General features: G+C 48.9%; 3 protein-coding genes across 3 annotated transcripts; 1 reads left to right on the top strand and 2 right to left on the bottom strand.

Annotated features, from left to right (window-relative positions):
- Window positions 1–1,372: 1,372 nt before the first annotated feature.
- Window positions 1,373–2,473, top strand: GIQ15_00637 (uncharacterized protein; the record flags this gene model as incomplete). The annotated part of the gene is made up of 4 exons (XM_033548054.1): window positions 1,373–1,405; window positions 1,572–2,038; window positions 2,101–2,143; window positions 2,201–2,473. The coding sequence occupies 4 exons, from the start codon at window positions 1,373–1,375 to the stop codon at window positions 2,471–2,473; spliced, it is 816 nt and encodes a 271-aa protein (XP_033409005.1).
- Window positions 2,474–3,200: 727 nt separating this feature from the next.
- GIQ15_00636 (phospho-2-dehydro-3-deoxyheptonate aldolase) lies at window positions 3,201–4,425 on the bottom strand (the record flags this gene model as incomplete). The annotated part of the gene is made up of 3 exons (XM_033548053.1): window positions 3,201–4,196; window positions 4,267–4,322; window positions 4,380–4,425. The coding sequence occupies 3 exons, from the start codon at window positions 4,423–4,425 to the stop codon at window positions 3,201–3,203; spliced, it is 1,098 nt and encodes a 365-aa protein (XP_033409004.1).
- A 4,562-nt stretch (window positions 4,426–8,987) lies between these two features.
- On the bottom strand, window positions 8,988–12,830 carry GIQ15_00635 (uncharacterized protein; the record flags this gene model as incomplete). Its single annotated transcript, XM_033548052.1, has 1 exon — window positions 8,988–12,830. One exon carries the CDS (start codon window positions 12,828–12,830, stop codon window positions 8,988–8,990), a length of 3,843 nt encoding a protein of 1,280 aa, XP_033409003.1.
- Between the last annotated feature and the right edge of the window lie 1,381 nt (window positions 12,831–14,211).

The following is a 14,211-nucleotide window of genomic DNA, read 5'->3' as shown; positions in this document are numbered from 1 at the left end:
TTGTTGTGTAAATGGTGGGCCTCCGGATTTGTACGACAAGAGTAGGATATTGGGTTTGCCGCTCGCATGATATTGAGCCCATCTCGGGATCCCAAAGACGTGACGTTATTCTGGGTTATAGAAACGAGTGGAGTTGGGTTATCGAAGTACGAGCCAAAATGAGAGGCGTTTACCGCAGATTTAAGCAGTATACCATGTCGAGTCTTCGATTCGTCTTGGTCTTCACTTATATGGTTAGGAAGGTGACAACCCGATAAGTATGTGTCATTGGTTTGTGGGATATAGGGACCGTCAACAGAGGTTGCCGAGGAATCACTGTCAGGGGTACCACCTGAAACTTGGTCAGCCGCTGTGTTGTAGGCAGAATGGGGGTATCTTGGTGACGCAGAACGACTGGCTCCATCTGTGAAATCGAAGGCGTTGCCAACAACTTGGTGGGAGACCAGAGAATCCAGGTTATCTTCGCGGTGTTTTATATGAGGAAAGCAGGTAGACCACCCCGGGTGGCTAGTAGATGCTGCTGACAGGCAGTCGGTCATTTCCAAGTCGGAATCTGCCTCGGTATATACTCGGCCATCGGATGGGGACAAGACATGGTAGTGCGGTCTGGGTCCTGCGCCGTATATCGGTTTGTTACACTCATTGGAGGTGTCGTTGTCATCCACTTGTGCTCCCACCAGGGTACGGGGTAAGGGCGTAAAGCTGTGAGTTTGGGCATGCTGCATCGAAGGGCGAAGGCATAGAGATTTGAGTTTCTGATCTATATATTAGAAACGAGCTGAGAGATGATATGTCGGGGCTGACAAGGTATTCGGCTATACAAACCTTTCTCCTCAACATCACTTCCCCCTCCAAAGCTCCATCTACCTGTTCCTCCTCCCTAGCCCGTTTGGCAGGGTAACTTAACATGAGCATCGCGAACCGGACGATCCTAAGCTCGAAGCCTTTAAAGTCGTCTCAAAATCCTATGGGCAGTCCGGGTATAGCAATAGAGTGAAGCTCATTGAGAGTGACGGCAGAGAAACAGCAGCCCTGCTCCTCCTTTAAGCGTAGGAAAGAACACAGCTGCTCATGGTAAGCAACACACCCTGCCTTCCAGAGGGAGCCGAAAGCACCTCGCGTAGGCGGTCTGCCTGTATAGAACAGCCACGAATAGCTGCAGGGTCCTGCTCACGTAAATATGCCAAACAACAATGGGGGACCTTTTACGATCTTTAAAAGCTGCGTCAGTAAATAAACCTTGGGAGGCAAACGCCAGGCACAGTCTTGGCGTGATGTTGATTAGTTATGTAATATCCTCTTTTAGCTGCATGAGGCAGGGAACATTGCATGGACGAGACATCGACATCTCCATCTCGACAGCGACGTGGCCATGGAAGAGGCCGTCTCAGGTGTTCACGACGAGGTGTGCCGTTAGATGTGTGATATATGCTCCCTGACGATACCCATACTCTATTCCGTGCTGTCGACTTTTTCAGTATCGACCGTTGGTTCCTACGAAGATAGAGCGGATAACGCAGCTCTAATCTCAGATTGATACCCTAAAAACCATGCTATCTAGTGCTTGGTAGCTGGTCATGGAGTTCACTAATAGTGGAACACCCGATCTCGCCGCCATATTAAAGACACTCTCGTCGTTCAATACTCCTCAGACTGGCCAATCTCAAACCCCCAACACGTCATTACCACCAAACGATTCTCGCCATGACAATCACTCTAGGATACTTGCATCAAACCAACCCACCCGTAATCCGGGCCACCGAGCACCACAGGAGCTAGCAGCCGCCTCGAGCAGGCAGGCTTCGGGGTTTGGGCCTCAAAGCAAGAGCTCTGTTGATCCGTATACTATCACGACATGGCCAGCTGCTATCAAGTGTGTGATGAAAACCGTTGCTCAGAATGAGACAGTTCAGTACCGGATCCGTCGGCTGATTGCCACACAACATGAACACGAGAAGAATTGGTGGCAAGGGCGACAGAGACTTTTAGCAAAGCAAAAAGCGCGCGTCGGGAATCAGAAGAAGCTAGACGAAGTGCTGTAAGCATCGACCTTCTACTCTCTCATGGAACTCTCTTTGATTTTATATATACGTTTATTAGACGAGCCGTGGGCGGCAAAGTTACCAATCAGCCACATGAAGCTGTAAGTAGCGAATTCTACACCGCCATGTCCGTAGACACAATACTAACCAAATAACAGGCACCACAAGAAGATGAGCTTGAGATCAAACACTATGATGACAAAGTCTACAAGGCATCAACAGAAATGTCCAAGGCTCTTGATTCGGAGCTTAAAGCCCTTGGGATCCCCTTTTTTGCGATTAAACAAGACCTCATCCGGCCTTCACCGTCGGATGGCAGCTCAAAACCAGAAGACGTAAATAGCAGCACAGATAATTGTATCACACCCGAAGAGGCAACCGTACTGCGGCAAAGGATGCTGGAGCTTCTACAAGACCTTTGCAAGGAGTGAACTGGGAATGACACCCTCTATGGACAAAAGCAGTGCAGCTTCCTGGGTTTGGGGTTAGAATAGGATCTCGATTTCTTTGGTATTATCATGTACTCAATGCCTCCGTCTGTTGTTCTCCTTGGGCCACGATGAGAGCTGTATAAATGTGAATTTTTGTACTTCATCCGACGGCTTCTTGGCTCTCACCCCCTAAGAAATATCCGATCCCACTACGCTATTGGGCCGGATATAAGTGGGTACGGGTGTTTCACGGCAATCCAGCCGTCTTAAAACCCAGCCATCACGCTCGCTTGACTCAATTTTTGTGTTGGAATCCGAAATTCAGCTGTGCAGGCTGAAAAGGATCCTTCATGGTTGCGTGCCATGGTCGAAGTCTAGGAATTGTGCAGCTGCGCTTGGATGGAACAGAATGGCGAACTTTCATACGTTACGGCGTCGACGAGAGAACACCAACGACTAAGGTTTTGGCCGCCAGGCTACAGGGTGAATTACGAGAGAAATCGAATTGAATGCAAAGATGACCGAAATTTTTGACCGCGAGAGAACATTTTCCCAATATGAAACAAGAATCTATAACTTCCTATACCAACAGACATATCCCACTTGTTTTACGGAATCTTTCTAGGTTCATCGAAAATTTTGACCAGAGCATGAATGTTTGATACAATCCTCTAGTTATGATTTACCACTCTTCCCAATTAGATTTTCCCCAATGCAGCCTTGCTTTCTAGGCCTTCTTGGAACGGACCTCCCTCCTCGTACGTACGGCTTCTGCAAGTTGTTCGAGGACGACAACAGTCGTCTCCCAGTTAATACAGGCGTCGGTGATGCTGACACCCTTGATGAGTCCCGAAGGCCCTTCTGGCGGGACTTTCTGGTTGCCTTCAGCGATATTGGACTCGATCATGACTCCAATGATACCCTCTTCGCCATTGCGTAGCTGGTCGCCAACCGCCTGTGCTACTGAAGGTTGATTTCGGTGATCCTTCTTGGAATTGCCGTGCGAACAGTCAACCATTAGAATCTCACGCTGTTTCTTCTTAGCGAGCTGCTCGCGTGCACCGGCGATACTCTCGGCATCAAAGTTGGTGCCCTTGGTACCACCGCGGAGGATGACGAAGCCATGCTCGTTACCGGTTGTCTTGGTGATCGCAGCCAGGCCTTGCTTGGTCACTCCCAGGAAACGATGTGGTTTCTCCGCAGCACCTATTGCATCGATTGCGACCCCAATGCTTCCGTCCGTGCCGTTCTTATAACCGATGGGGAAACTGAGCCCAGAAGCAAGCTCACGATGTAATTGAGATTCAGTGGTACGGGCACCAATGGCACCAAGGGAGATAAGATCGGCAAGATATTGAGGCGAGATCGTATCAAGCATCTCGCTGGCAATCGGCATACCCATACCATTCAGATCAGCATACAATTTTCGAGAGATGCGAAGACCCTTGTTGATGTTGTACGATTCGTCGATATCGGGATCGTTAATCAACCCTTTCCACCCGACAGTTGTCCGAGGCTTCTCTAGATATGCTCGCATGATAATACACAAATCACCCTTCAACTTGTCGGACAAAGCTTTTAGGCGTCCGGCATACTCGAGAGCGGTTGGAGGATCGTGGATCGAGCATGGCCCGCAGATGACGAGAAGGCGGTCATCACGCTGTTCTATGACCTCAATGACCTCCTTACGACTCGCGCGGACGGTTTCTACTGCAGCAGCCGGCTAATAAGTCATATCAGAGACGGTGTCAGAATTTCCATCGATGCCCATCCACGATGCGGGGCAAGCTTACCACAGGGACCTCTGTCTGGAGGAATTGAGGCGAGAGCAATGGGTCGTATCCCAACACTACAGCCCGAGTTAGTTCCCTGGCCATCATTCGGATGCTATTTCAGGAGCGCGCACCTCTGCTATCATCGTTGTCCTCGACGGTGGGTTTAGCGAAAGGCATGCTGCGCGGGCTTGTTCTGCAGCTCAAATGAAGAGAGAGAAGCAATTGGGTCCTGAGTGGTGAGATCCAAACTATCGGACTTGTATACGGGTGAAGGGAAGAAAAGGAAGAAAACTTCACAAGCGATTCCGGGGGGCGGCCTTATTATGTGTGAGTCAACCAGCGCTTGTGTTCTCTTGTGCCCAAAAATTTGAAAATCCGCCAAGACCAGAAGGTTGAGCTGCGCTGGCTGATAGGACCACGTGATACCTTCACCGCGTTATCTGGAGTCGACGGATCGAGTTATATCACTCGAGTTTATGCTGGCTATGGAGTACATTAGTACGCCGTGAGAGCCCAATCAGAGACGGCATCATGCTCAGCAAGCAGTGGGCGACCAGCGAGCGAACAGCGCAGACTTGACGGTTTGCCCCAACGGCTGGCTGAGGATGCAGCTCGGTAGCAGAATTTAGAATACGTCGACTCTCACAGACCAGACGGGCATTAAATGCTTCAAGAAAGAGTGTTTTCTCTTTGTTCAGTCTTCTCAGATTGTGTAAAGATATGCTGCATGATAATTCTTGCATGGCATATCTACGAAGATTATTAACTACAGTGACCCAGTGAGGAAGCAGATGTGCAATATTCCAACATGTAGCTTTTTATGAAGCATTCTTTATAAAGCAGCCTATATATAATCTGTGCTTGAAGCAGGAAGGGCAATAACATGGCTTATTGTCTGCTAAATCTTTCTCTATGTGAATCCCCTTGTGGTATACATATTGGTACTTCTTCTACTTAGGATCAAGTGCTAGGCTACGCGATAGAGTGCCGGACAACCACTTAGATATCTTATCTAGCAATACTATGGTTTATTTCTGTCCTATCTTTGATAGTACCCTCTTCCCGCTCTTTTCCCTCGCTTGTAGCTTGCATCTCAACAGCAATGATTTACTGTCCCTTACCTCTCTCATTATATCTAGTTACAATGAGTTCAGAAGCCAGCTCAAGTTCAGACATGGACCTATCATGACAGGAGATCTAGCCTCAGATTGAGAGATCTCCCATCAGCTTTACCTTGACCTATTGCTTCATCAATCTTCAATGGATCTGTTATCTTGATCTGCTGAGTCATCTCACAAAAGCAGCCAGTCCTAATTTCTCTTTTAGGATTAGTGTCTGTCCTCTTCACCTAGTTTTGTTTTCTTCACGTGACCAGACTCATTATCACGTGCACACCTTGTTCTGACTTCGGATTATCCAAATCTCCGTTAGTTCAGCTTCATTTGCAGCTTTGGTTCTAGTAAGTTATATCTTTCTTCTCTTCTTGCACATCTCTACTTCCCCTTCAGACAATGGTGATGAGAAAGAAAAGACCACCTCTATAGCTGGGGGCGGAGAGCCGAGGGATAAGAAGCTGGGGGATTTCGCGGTTCCCCTGCTCCTTATCCCTCGAGTTATGTCTGTCCTATGTCTTAAGGGGTGGGATTACATTGTCTATTTCTTTTGTCATTTCAGTTATTTAAATTACCCTCCTTGCCTACAGGATCATCTCCTAGACCTCTAGTAGGAGAGGATATATGTGGCCCAAGCTAATTAAGTACATATGCCCATCCCAGTCCCCCTTTACGTTCTAGGCTTGAGGGGAATAAACCCTTTGAAATACGCCTACCATCATATTCTAGACATATTTAACCGTGTGACTTCTCCTAGGTATAGACTTGGGCCACTAAGTCTTGGCCAGAGAATCTCAGATCCTCTGGGCAGCATCTCAACTTGCTGCTAGGCAAGAATGGGGGCGAAGGGGAATCTGAGCTCACTCTCCATAAGCAAGTGGAGGAGGCTTAAAGAGAAGCAGTCTTATGGGGCCGAGCAGGAAGCCCTAGAGAAGGAATATGCCAAATGCGAGGTACACAGCGGCGCAGCCAAAGCGGTCCCTGAACCGGAGCCCGTTACTGATAGCTCAGCCAAACCATTCGTTGTAAATGGCAACAACACTTCTTCACGGCCTTCTAACGCTCAAAAGCAATTACCACCTTTATTTGAGCCTTCCATAAAAACTGAGGTCGAATCTGTGCGTGCTTCATTCGAACGACTTGGGATAGTATTTGGTTGCCCAGAAGAACCCGAATCGGTCTCTCCACCAAGTGCACGGTACCAGCCAACTATGGATGAAGGAGCTACACAGAAACTCAACGAGCTTCATCTGCACCATCCAGTCATGGATGTTCCGCTGTATGCTGGTGGTGGTAGTAGTAGCTACGGTTATCTATCTACCGGCCCTCATTTTCCTGCTCATGTCGACCCTCTCCATCTTCCACTAGGATCTCCACCCTCAGGCTATCGTTCACCAGCACACCAGGGGTCATTCTTCACCAAGAATGACGCTACCACTGTACCCTTATCTGGATACCCAACCCGCTGTGCTGTCTATGACAACCATACCCCTATGCCTCCCAAGGCTTATCCTGCTCTCCCTCCGAAGCCACAGGCCTTACTAGCCGCTCTGAATCATCAGGCCGCATCAAAAAAAGACACCTGTTCTTGTAGCCAGGAGAAAAAGCAAGGAATATTGACTGCCTCCCATCTCTTAACATCCTTTAAGTCTGGGAATTATTCTGATTTAAACCTCACTTTGTACTCGTGCACAAGCGTGTTCCTATCAACCACATACTCCATCCATCGGGTTATTGCATCAAGAAGCAGACGGCTAGCTCCTCTACTGGATATACGTGAGAACGGAAAGGATACCAAAATGATCTCTGTATATGCCGGAAGGTCTTTTACTCATCCAGCGGCGTTTGAATCAGCTTTGTTATATTTGTACGGACAACCTTTGGTTGATCAACATCAGTTATACAGTCAGATTCCCCTTCCACCAAACCACATCACCCAAAATATGGCATCAAATAACCTTGCAGCCTCAGCTGCAAGGATTTCGCGAATGAACTTTGCTCTTTCCTACGCTACGGCGGGGGCGTTTTTGATGGATGAGAATATCGTGGAGCGTGGAATAGAATTGGTTTCCAAAGTTTTATGCTGGGGAAGTTTGGAGACCGCATTGTCCTTTGGCTTGTGTCCGGTGCACTTCGAACTCACATCTATCGATGAGGGTGTTGGGGCCAGTTTCTCAATGTCGAACGATTCAGACGACAGTATAGATGATGGCATTGCGCCTCACGTACGAGACACGAATCACAAGCTCTCAGGTTGTCGTTTAAATCCCGATATGATAATAACTCTGGCAAAGAAAGTTCTAAATATCTCACTTCACTTTGTCGTCGCCAATATTCCCCCGGACTTCCAGCTCGACAAGCCCAGCTCTTCACATATTTGTCACCCTCAAATCAGTGGAGTGACGCCACCTATAACCCTACTTTTTCTATCCCTACCTTTCAACCAGTTGAGAAAACTGTTCAAATACATGCGGTCTACCGGGGATTTGACTGAGGAGTTCGTTAGAGAAGTCATTCACGAGCGAGAAATACGTCGCATGCAAGCATTACGGAATCTTGCCTTGAGAGGAAACCTTCGCAGCCATTTGGATCCTGAACATGAGGTGCTGGGATGGGAGGAACACGCTTTATTTACTACCAAGCAAGCTTCTGGAGCCATTATAGGTCGTGATTGGAGAGGTTTAGAGATCCGCCCTGTTATGCTTGCTTCTTGCCGGTTGAGGAGATCTAAAAGCTTTTGAATGCCCTGTTTCTACCAGTTTTATGGTCATGGATCTCTCAAACCAGTTCGAGTGCACTGTTCTGGGCAGCGGACGGATATCGGTATATGCATCGTACCACCAGCGGGATGCCCTCGATATCTCAAAGATCAACCAAAGAAGGTAGAACATACTCACAGACAGGCCCAATCGTTAGGATGGATATCAACGGAGATGTCAATTTCTTGTTCCTTAGCCTTTTCCTTTTTTCTTCAGTGGTTTACTTGAGCGCTTTGATACCAGAATGCATTTATCATCATCTTTGCAGATCCATAATGAGTAGGAGCGTAGCGTATGGCCAATAGAAGTATCGATGGTATCAAATCATGATCAAATACTTACTACCTAAGAAATTTTCAATTTATAATTTGATTTTACACTATACTATACCTGAATGTTTTGCTCATATGTAACAGTTTAGATCATGAGTGCGAAAGCAAGGTCGTACGAGGTACTACACAGCTAGAAAAGAAGAGAAGAAAGAAGATGGTTACCTAAATCATTCTGAATTTAAAGGAGAAAAGCTCCCTCCCTGAGGGCATGAAAAAGGGGTATTTAACATCAAGGCCAGACAGCCAATCGGATTTAGAATAGAACTTCTGAAAAGGAAGCGTGAAAAAAAAAGAAAGTGACACATGTCGTAGGTCAAGTATGAAAGTAAACCGATGAAGGTAAAATAAAAATGTACACAAGAAAAGTAGAACAAATTTTGTACACAAAGTCTTAAAAACGGTTAGTGGCTCAGTGGAAAGTGGTATATTCCGGTTCCTGGGTACATCTATCGAAAATTTGTCGAAGAAAAATGGCCCGGGTTGAATCCAACAAAGCGAAGGTATCACAGTAGCTGAATAGTAAAAGAAAAGGCGACTTAAAACATGCCATCTACCCGATTTTGCTTTGGTGGTTGCGGCATGGCCGGCGAGTTCCCATTCATTAGCTGATGCCTAGCCTTAGCGTTAAGATTCCCCCCTTCGCTCGATATCTTTCGGAGCCTTTGTCGGGGTCTAGGTCGCTTCTCCTCGTCCGAAAATGTACTATGCTCCTCCGACCTGCGAGGCCCACCAGCGCTACCGGGTGGTGGAGGATGGTGATGGTGGAGATGATCACCTCTATCAGCGGAAGGGCTTCCCTTGAAGGCGCCAAGGATGGTCTGTGTTGTGGTTTGTCGTTTTCTCCTAGGATTCATGGGAGGAATTGGTGGAGTTGCGGATCCATTGGACAGGCTGGCCCCGGGAGGTAAGCCGATAGTGGGAACATTGGAAGTGGTTGAAACAAATGTAGGCTCAGATATTTGGGACTTGTCCACCAATCTCTTATGCGAACCAAGGCTTTGTTGCGTGGTGCTGGGACCAGGGCCTGGAGGGTTTCGCTGGGGCGGGGGGTATTGCATGGGCGGGCCACCAAATCCTCCAGTGGTCGGGGTTGCCGATGCAGGCGAAGTTTCATATAAAGGAGGAGTTGCATTGGCCGAGTATGGGGTAGAAGGCGATGGCCTTGGTGAATTCGTCATGGCAGGGAGATGGGTGGTTTGAAGTGAAGGGCTCGGAGCGGGAAGAGATCTCAGGTCGATGTGGTTTGGTGCGACTGGTCTAGAGTTACTCCTGTATCTTCCTGTGGATGCAGAACGGTCCCTCGCTCTACGGTCATTCGATTCCGTGGATGGTCGAGTGGATGAGCTCCTGGATGCTTTGTCCTCAGTTGATGGTCTACCTTTCCTTGGCTGCTCGATACTTTCTCTAACAGGCCCGAGATCTTCACGATGTCTAGGCCGGCTTTTTGAGCGACCAGAAGTATCTGAATCGGATCTATCTCTGAGCCCACCCCTCCAGGCTGACGAAGCACTATCCCTGGCAGAATTTCGAGCAGAAGTTCTAGCATCATCCTCGCTTCGGCGCGATTGTGGTGTAGTTGACTGTGGGGGCTGTGGTTGACGTCCCCATCCATGATGCCGGCTTCCTCCCATGTTTGGGGACTCAGCTCGAGATTTCTGGCCTAAGCGTCTCGTCATCCTTTCCTCATCTTCTCGCCACATTTCACTGCCCTGTTGTAAGTTAGGAGCAGACGAGTTGAATTGCGGCTTATCCAATCCTAATAATCTAGTGGATTTGGAGAAAGGGGCCTCTGGCTTCGTTGGGTAGTTTTGGTTTCTGCTCGTCTTGGCCTTGAGTATTGCGAATGCATTGCCAGTCTTACCGGGGCTGCTGTTACTGTGATTGTTGTTGTCTGGGAATCGATAGCCAGGTGCTGGACTGCCCGACCTCGACCTGCTCTCGTTTTCGGCAAAATTCTTCAGTTTTTCTTGAACTTTGCGTCGTCTTTCAGCAAGCTCGTTGGCGAACTCCTCTCTTTCCATTTGTGTTTCCGTGCTACCGCCGCGGTGGTGACCATATTTAAGCTCTTCTTCCCACGAGGGGCGGGTAGTGTTAGAAACTGGAGGCACAGGAGGTACTGGGGGTGCTGAGTTTTGTTGTTCGTGACTTAACCCGTTCGAAGTATTTGCATTCTCGGCGCTCTTGTTGCTAAGAGCAGTTGCTTGCCCGAGCATTTGTTTAGCACGTTGAGACATGCTTGAAAAATCAGGCTCGGGCTGGCTGAAGTGTTCAGCTGTCTCTAATGGATGAGGAGCAGGCCTGGCCCAGTCATCATACTCCCAGGGATTGCTGTGAATGCTTACCGCAAGGTCCGAGGACCTAGCTTCCTGGACTTGAGGGTTAACTGGCCGTGCCCTCTCTGCAGGGCGATGCATTGAAATTGGAGAAGGTGGTGGGTATATCGTAGATTTGTCACTGTCTTGTCGTAGATGTGTCCGAATCAAGCTGCTGAGACCGGTTGGGCCCAGGGTAGGAGACTCTGGTTCTCTATTAGGGGGTAGTTCTATGACGGGTGGAGCAGTATCGGGAGCCATGTCGTCTTCCCTTATGGTATTCAAATCTCGCGATTCCGAATATCTGAATTCTCCAGGGGTAGGATGAGAAGGTTTGGTTGTTGGGATAGAAGTGATTGAATCTCTAGATTCCATACTAACTCTCAGAGGAGACCCAACACCTTCGTGGGGGTGGAATAGGGGCGAGACTCGTGCATTTGACATATCTTCTTCGGCATCACTTCCGGACTCACTTCCACTAAAGTCCGCCAGAAAAGTTGTTGGGTTGATTGGAAAATGCGAGGGCGGAGCCTTCTCGGTGCGCAAAGGGGTTGATCGGAAATCTGTAGTGTGGGGGGTCGAAAGTGGTGAGTTATTAGCAATAGGTAGTCCCGGAGATTCTGGCTTCGATTGGTGACTCGTGGCAGACAGGCCCCTTGGCCGTCCAGAGTCTGCAAGATCCGAGGCTGCTCGAGGGAGAGTTGGGCGTTGCAACGATACGTTACTTCTGTTCTCATGTATCTGGATCTGACGCTGGGAGAACTGGCTGTCATCGTATCTCGAGGCTGGCTTGTTGAATAGACCGGTTGCTGTGGCTTTACCACGGTCCTCTGGTTGAACCGCGGCTGCAAATGTGTATCCTTCTTCGGTTTCGCTCGCTGGAGGGCTTAGCGGAGAACCCACCGTGTGTCCCTGATGGGGGTTCGTAGTGCTAACAGGAGACGGCCTTTTGGGCTCTGAATTTCCCGCAACAGATGAGGTTGATGACGGCGGAGGGCTGCTGGGTCTGAAGCTTGAGGATGAATAAACCGGTGATAGCTTTTGGTACCTTTCATTAAGGCTAACGGCACTTTTAGAAAGCGACCGGTTGATCTGTGTGTTGTCGTTTGCGATAGCTCGTTGACGACTGATGCTCTCCAATCTTGAAAGTGCCGAAGGCTGGCTTTGAAGCTCTAAGCCACGGTCATACAATCGCCGCGATTTGGTAGGATTCCGCTCGAGGCCCACTCCGGTTGGATTCTGGGTGCTTCTTGCTGAAGTCTCTGCGGTTACTGACCCCTGTCTAGAAGCAATACCCTGAGAATTTGCTGAGGTTGTCGATGTAGAGTTTCTATTCTCGGAAACGAAAAACGAAGGAGATTCAGTTTGCCTGGGAGATGGTAGAGATAGCATCGTAGATTCCGGGCGCAGGTCTGGTTCAGATTTCGAGTCGTCGTCCTTGGGCCGTTGAAATATAGAACCGACATCGTTTTGATATAGCTGCTTCCCTCCCATTCGCGCACTGCCTCTGTCTCCTCCTTCCGACCCTCCTTCATTCTCCGAAGCCGGCTCGCTTCGCGTGTTTGGGATTTTGTAAACCTTTTGGCGTCCACCAAATAGGGTATTGCCTTCAACCGGCCGTGACCTAGCCATCACACTCGTGCTACTGTTAAGGTATTCATCGTCTGTGGAACCAGAAGCGTAGGAGGTCCGGCCAATGTTGAGAGAAGGTCGAGCAGAGCCATGAACAGACCCAACTTCAGTGATATCAGCCAACTGTGAGTGTGCAAACAGGTTCAACCTAGACGCCCTCTTTGGGAACAAGACGCTATCGTCGTTTGCCTTTCCGATCTTCGAATTAGGGTCGTCCTGCTCGCGTAGCATGCTAAATCTTGCCGATAGATTCGGCATCAGAAGACTGGTCCTGAAGTCATTCTCTGTGGGCAGGGCGGTTGCCAGGTCTATCTTGGGAGGCTGTTCTGGTTCGGGCTTCCGCTTGAAGAACGGCTTGGAGAAGATAGGGAGTGGAGGAGCGTCAGATAGATCAGGGCCATCGCCACGTTTCTTGCGGTTTCTGAACCGATTCATGATGTTTCTCTTGGTCTTTGAGAGGGGGTAAACGAGCGTGAAGTCGAGCGTTGTAGACTCAGGTATACGGACAGTCAATTCCAGCCCAGTGGAACGAGTGAACGACGGTTGCGGTATCCTCGCAGAGGAGTATGACAAGAAGAGTAAAATAAATGTGTTTTAAATGAGAGACAGAAGTAGAGGGCCGTTGCCGGGCGGTCGTCTTCAACAGATTCGATTAAGGAGAGGAATGCGAAGAAGTATTTCGACGACTAAAAGTAGTTCGACGTCAAAAACGATTAGACTGTACACAACCACGACAACCAAGGGGGAAAACAGCAGCAACGAGAGACCATGTTACATACGAGAATGTGATGGGAAGGACTCTAATTATCAGGAGAAGAGACTCTGCGATCAATTTGAGATCCAATTCCCGAACGCCGCGCAAAAGATGCGATGTGACAGAGTGCAGGCCGGCGGCAAGTCAGGAACGAGAGCCAACTGATCTCAACGAAGCGATGCAAGATCTCGGGCCGTGCTACCATGGGGAAGTGTTAGACTTCAATGTATGCCATCTTATTGCATATACGGTGGAAAAGAAAACAAGTCGCGGTCGATCTCAGACGCAGAGGGCAGACTCCTTGACCAGGAACCAGGGATGCCAGGGTCGCACGGCGCTCGTCGATATTCGAATCGATAGTCTGTCTGATATGCACAAGCCAGAGTCGAGGGACGAAGAGATGCAGAGAAGAGTCCCAGGAGGGCATAAAAAAACAACAGCTTCCCACCGTGACGTCGAGGTGCAGACCGGGTTCAAGATAGAGGCCGCAAAGAGACAGCCGGGGGGGGAGGAATATGATACGATCTTTGCCTCCTACCTGTTCGAAGTATTTTGCAACTGCAATCCACCAACCAAAGGGCTAAGCGAGAGTCTCCAACGGATTTTCAGACGCGTCTCTTTTGAGTGCTGTTTATTCGCCTCCGCTGCGACTGATTCTCAACAGGAAACCTGAAATTGCTTCCCGGAAGGACGGCCGCCCAAAAAAGAGGATTAAAAAAAAGGATTAAAAAAAAGAAGAAGAAGAAGGAAAAAGAAAAAAACGAGGGCCCGCTAGCCGTTAGCATCAACTAGATTTACGATACTCTTTCTCAGGCACTAGTTACTACGGAGTACGAGCTTGTTCTTCAGCTGGGCAACTGCTGTCCAGATATATATCAGCAGCCAGATAATCACCAGGCCCCAGCAATCCCAGGGTGTGGCATGGCAGACTGGACGGCGTCAGCCATCCGCCGCCAGACCGAGATGATGCCTGTAAATCCAGCGCCCAACGACGAGGATGAGAGGATGAGAGGATGAGAGGATGAGAGGATGAGAGGATGAGAGGATGAGAGGATGAGAGGA

This window comes from Arthroderma uncinatum (genome assembly GCF_011692745.1).
Source record: "Arthroderma uncinatum strain CBS 119779 chromosome Unknown scaffold1, whole genome shotgun sequence".
Lineage (NCBI taxonomy): Eukaryota > Fungi > Ascomycota > Eurotiomycetes > Onygenales > Arthrodermataceae > Arthroderma > Arthroderma uncinatum.
This window is presented reverse-complemented; position numbering and strand designations above follow the sequence as displayed.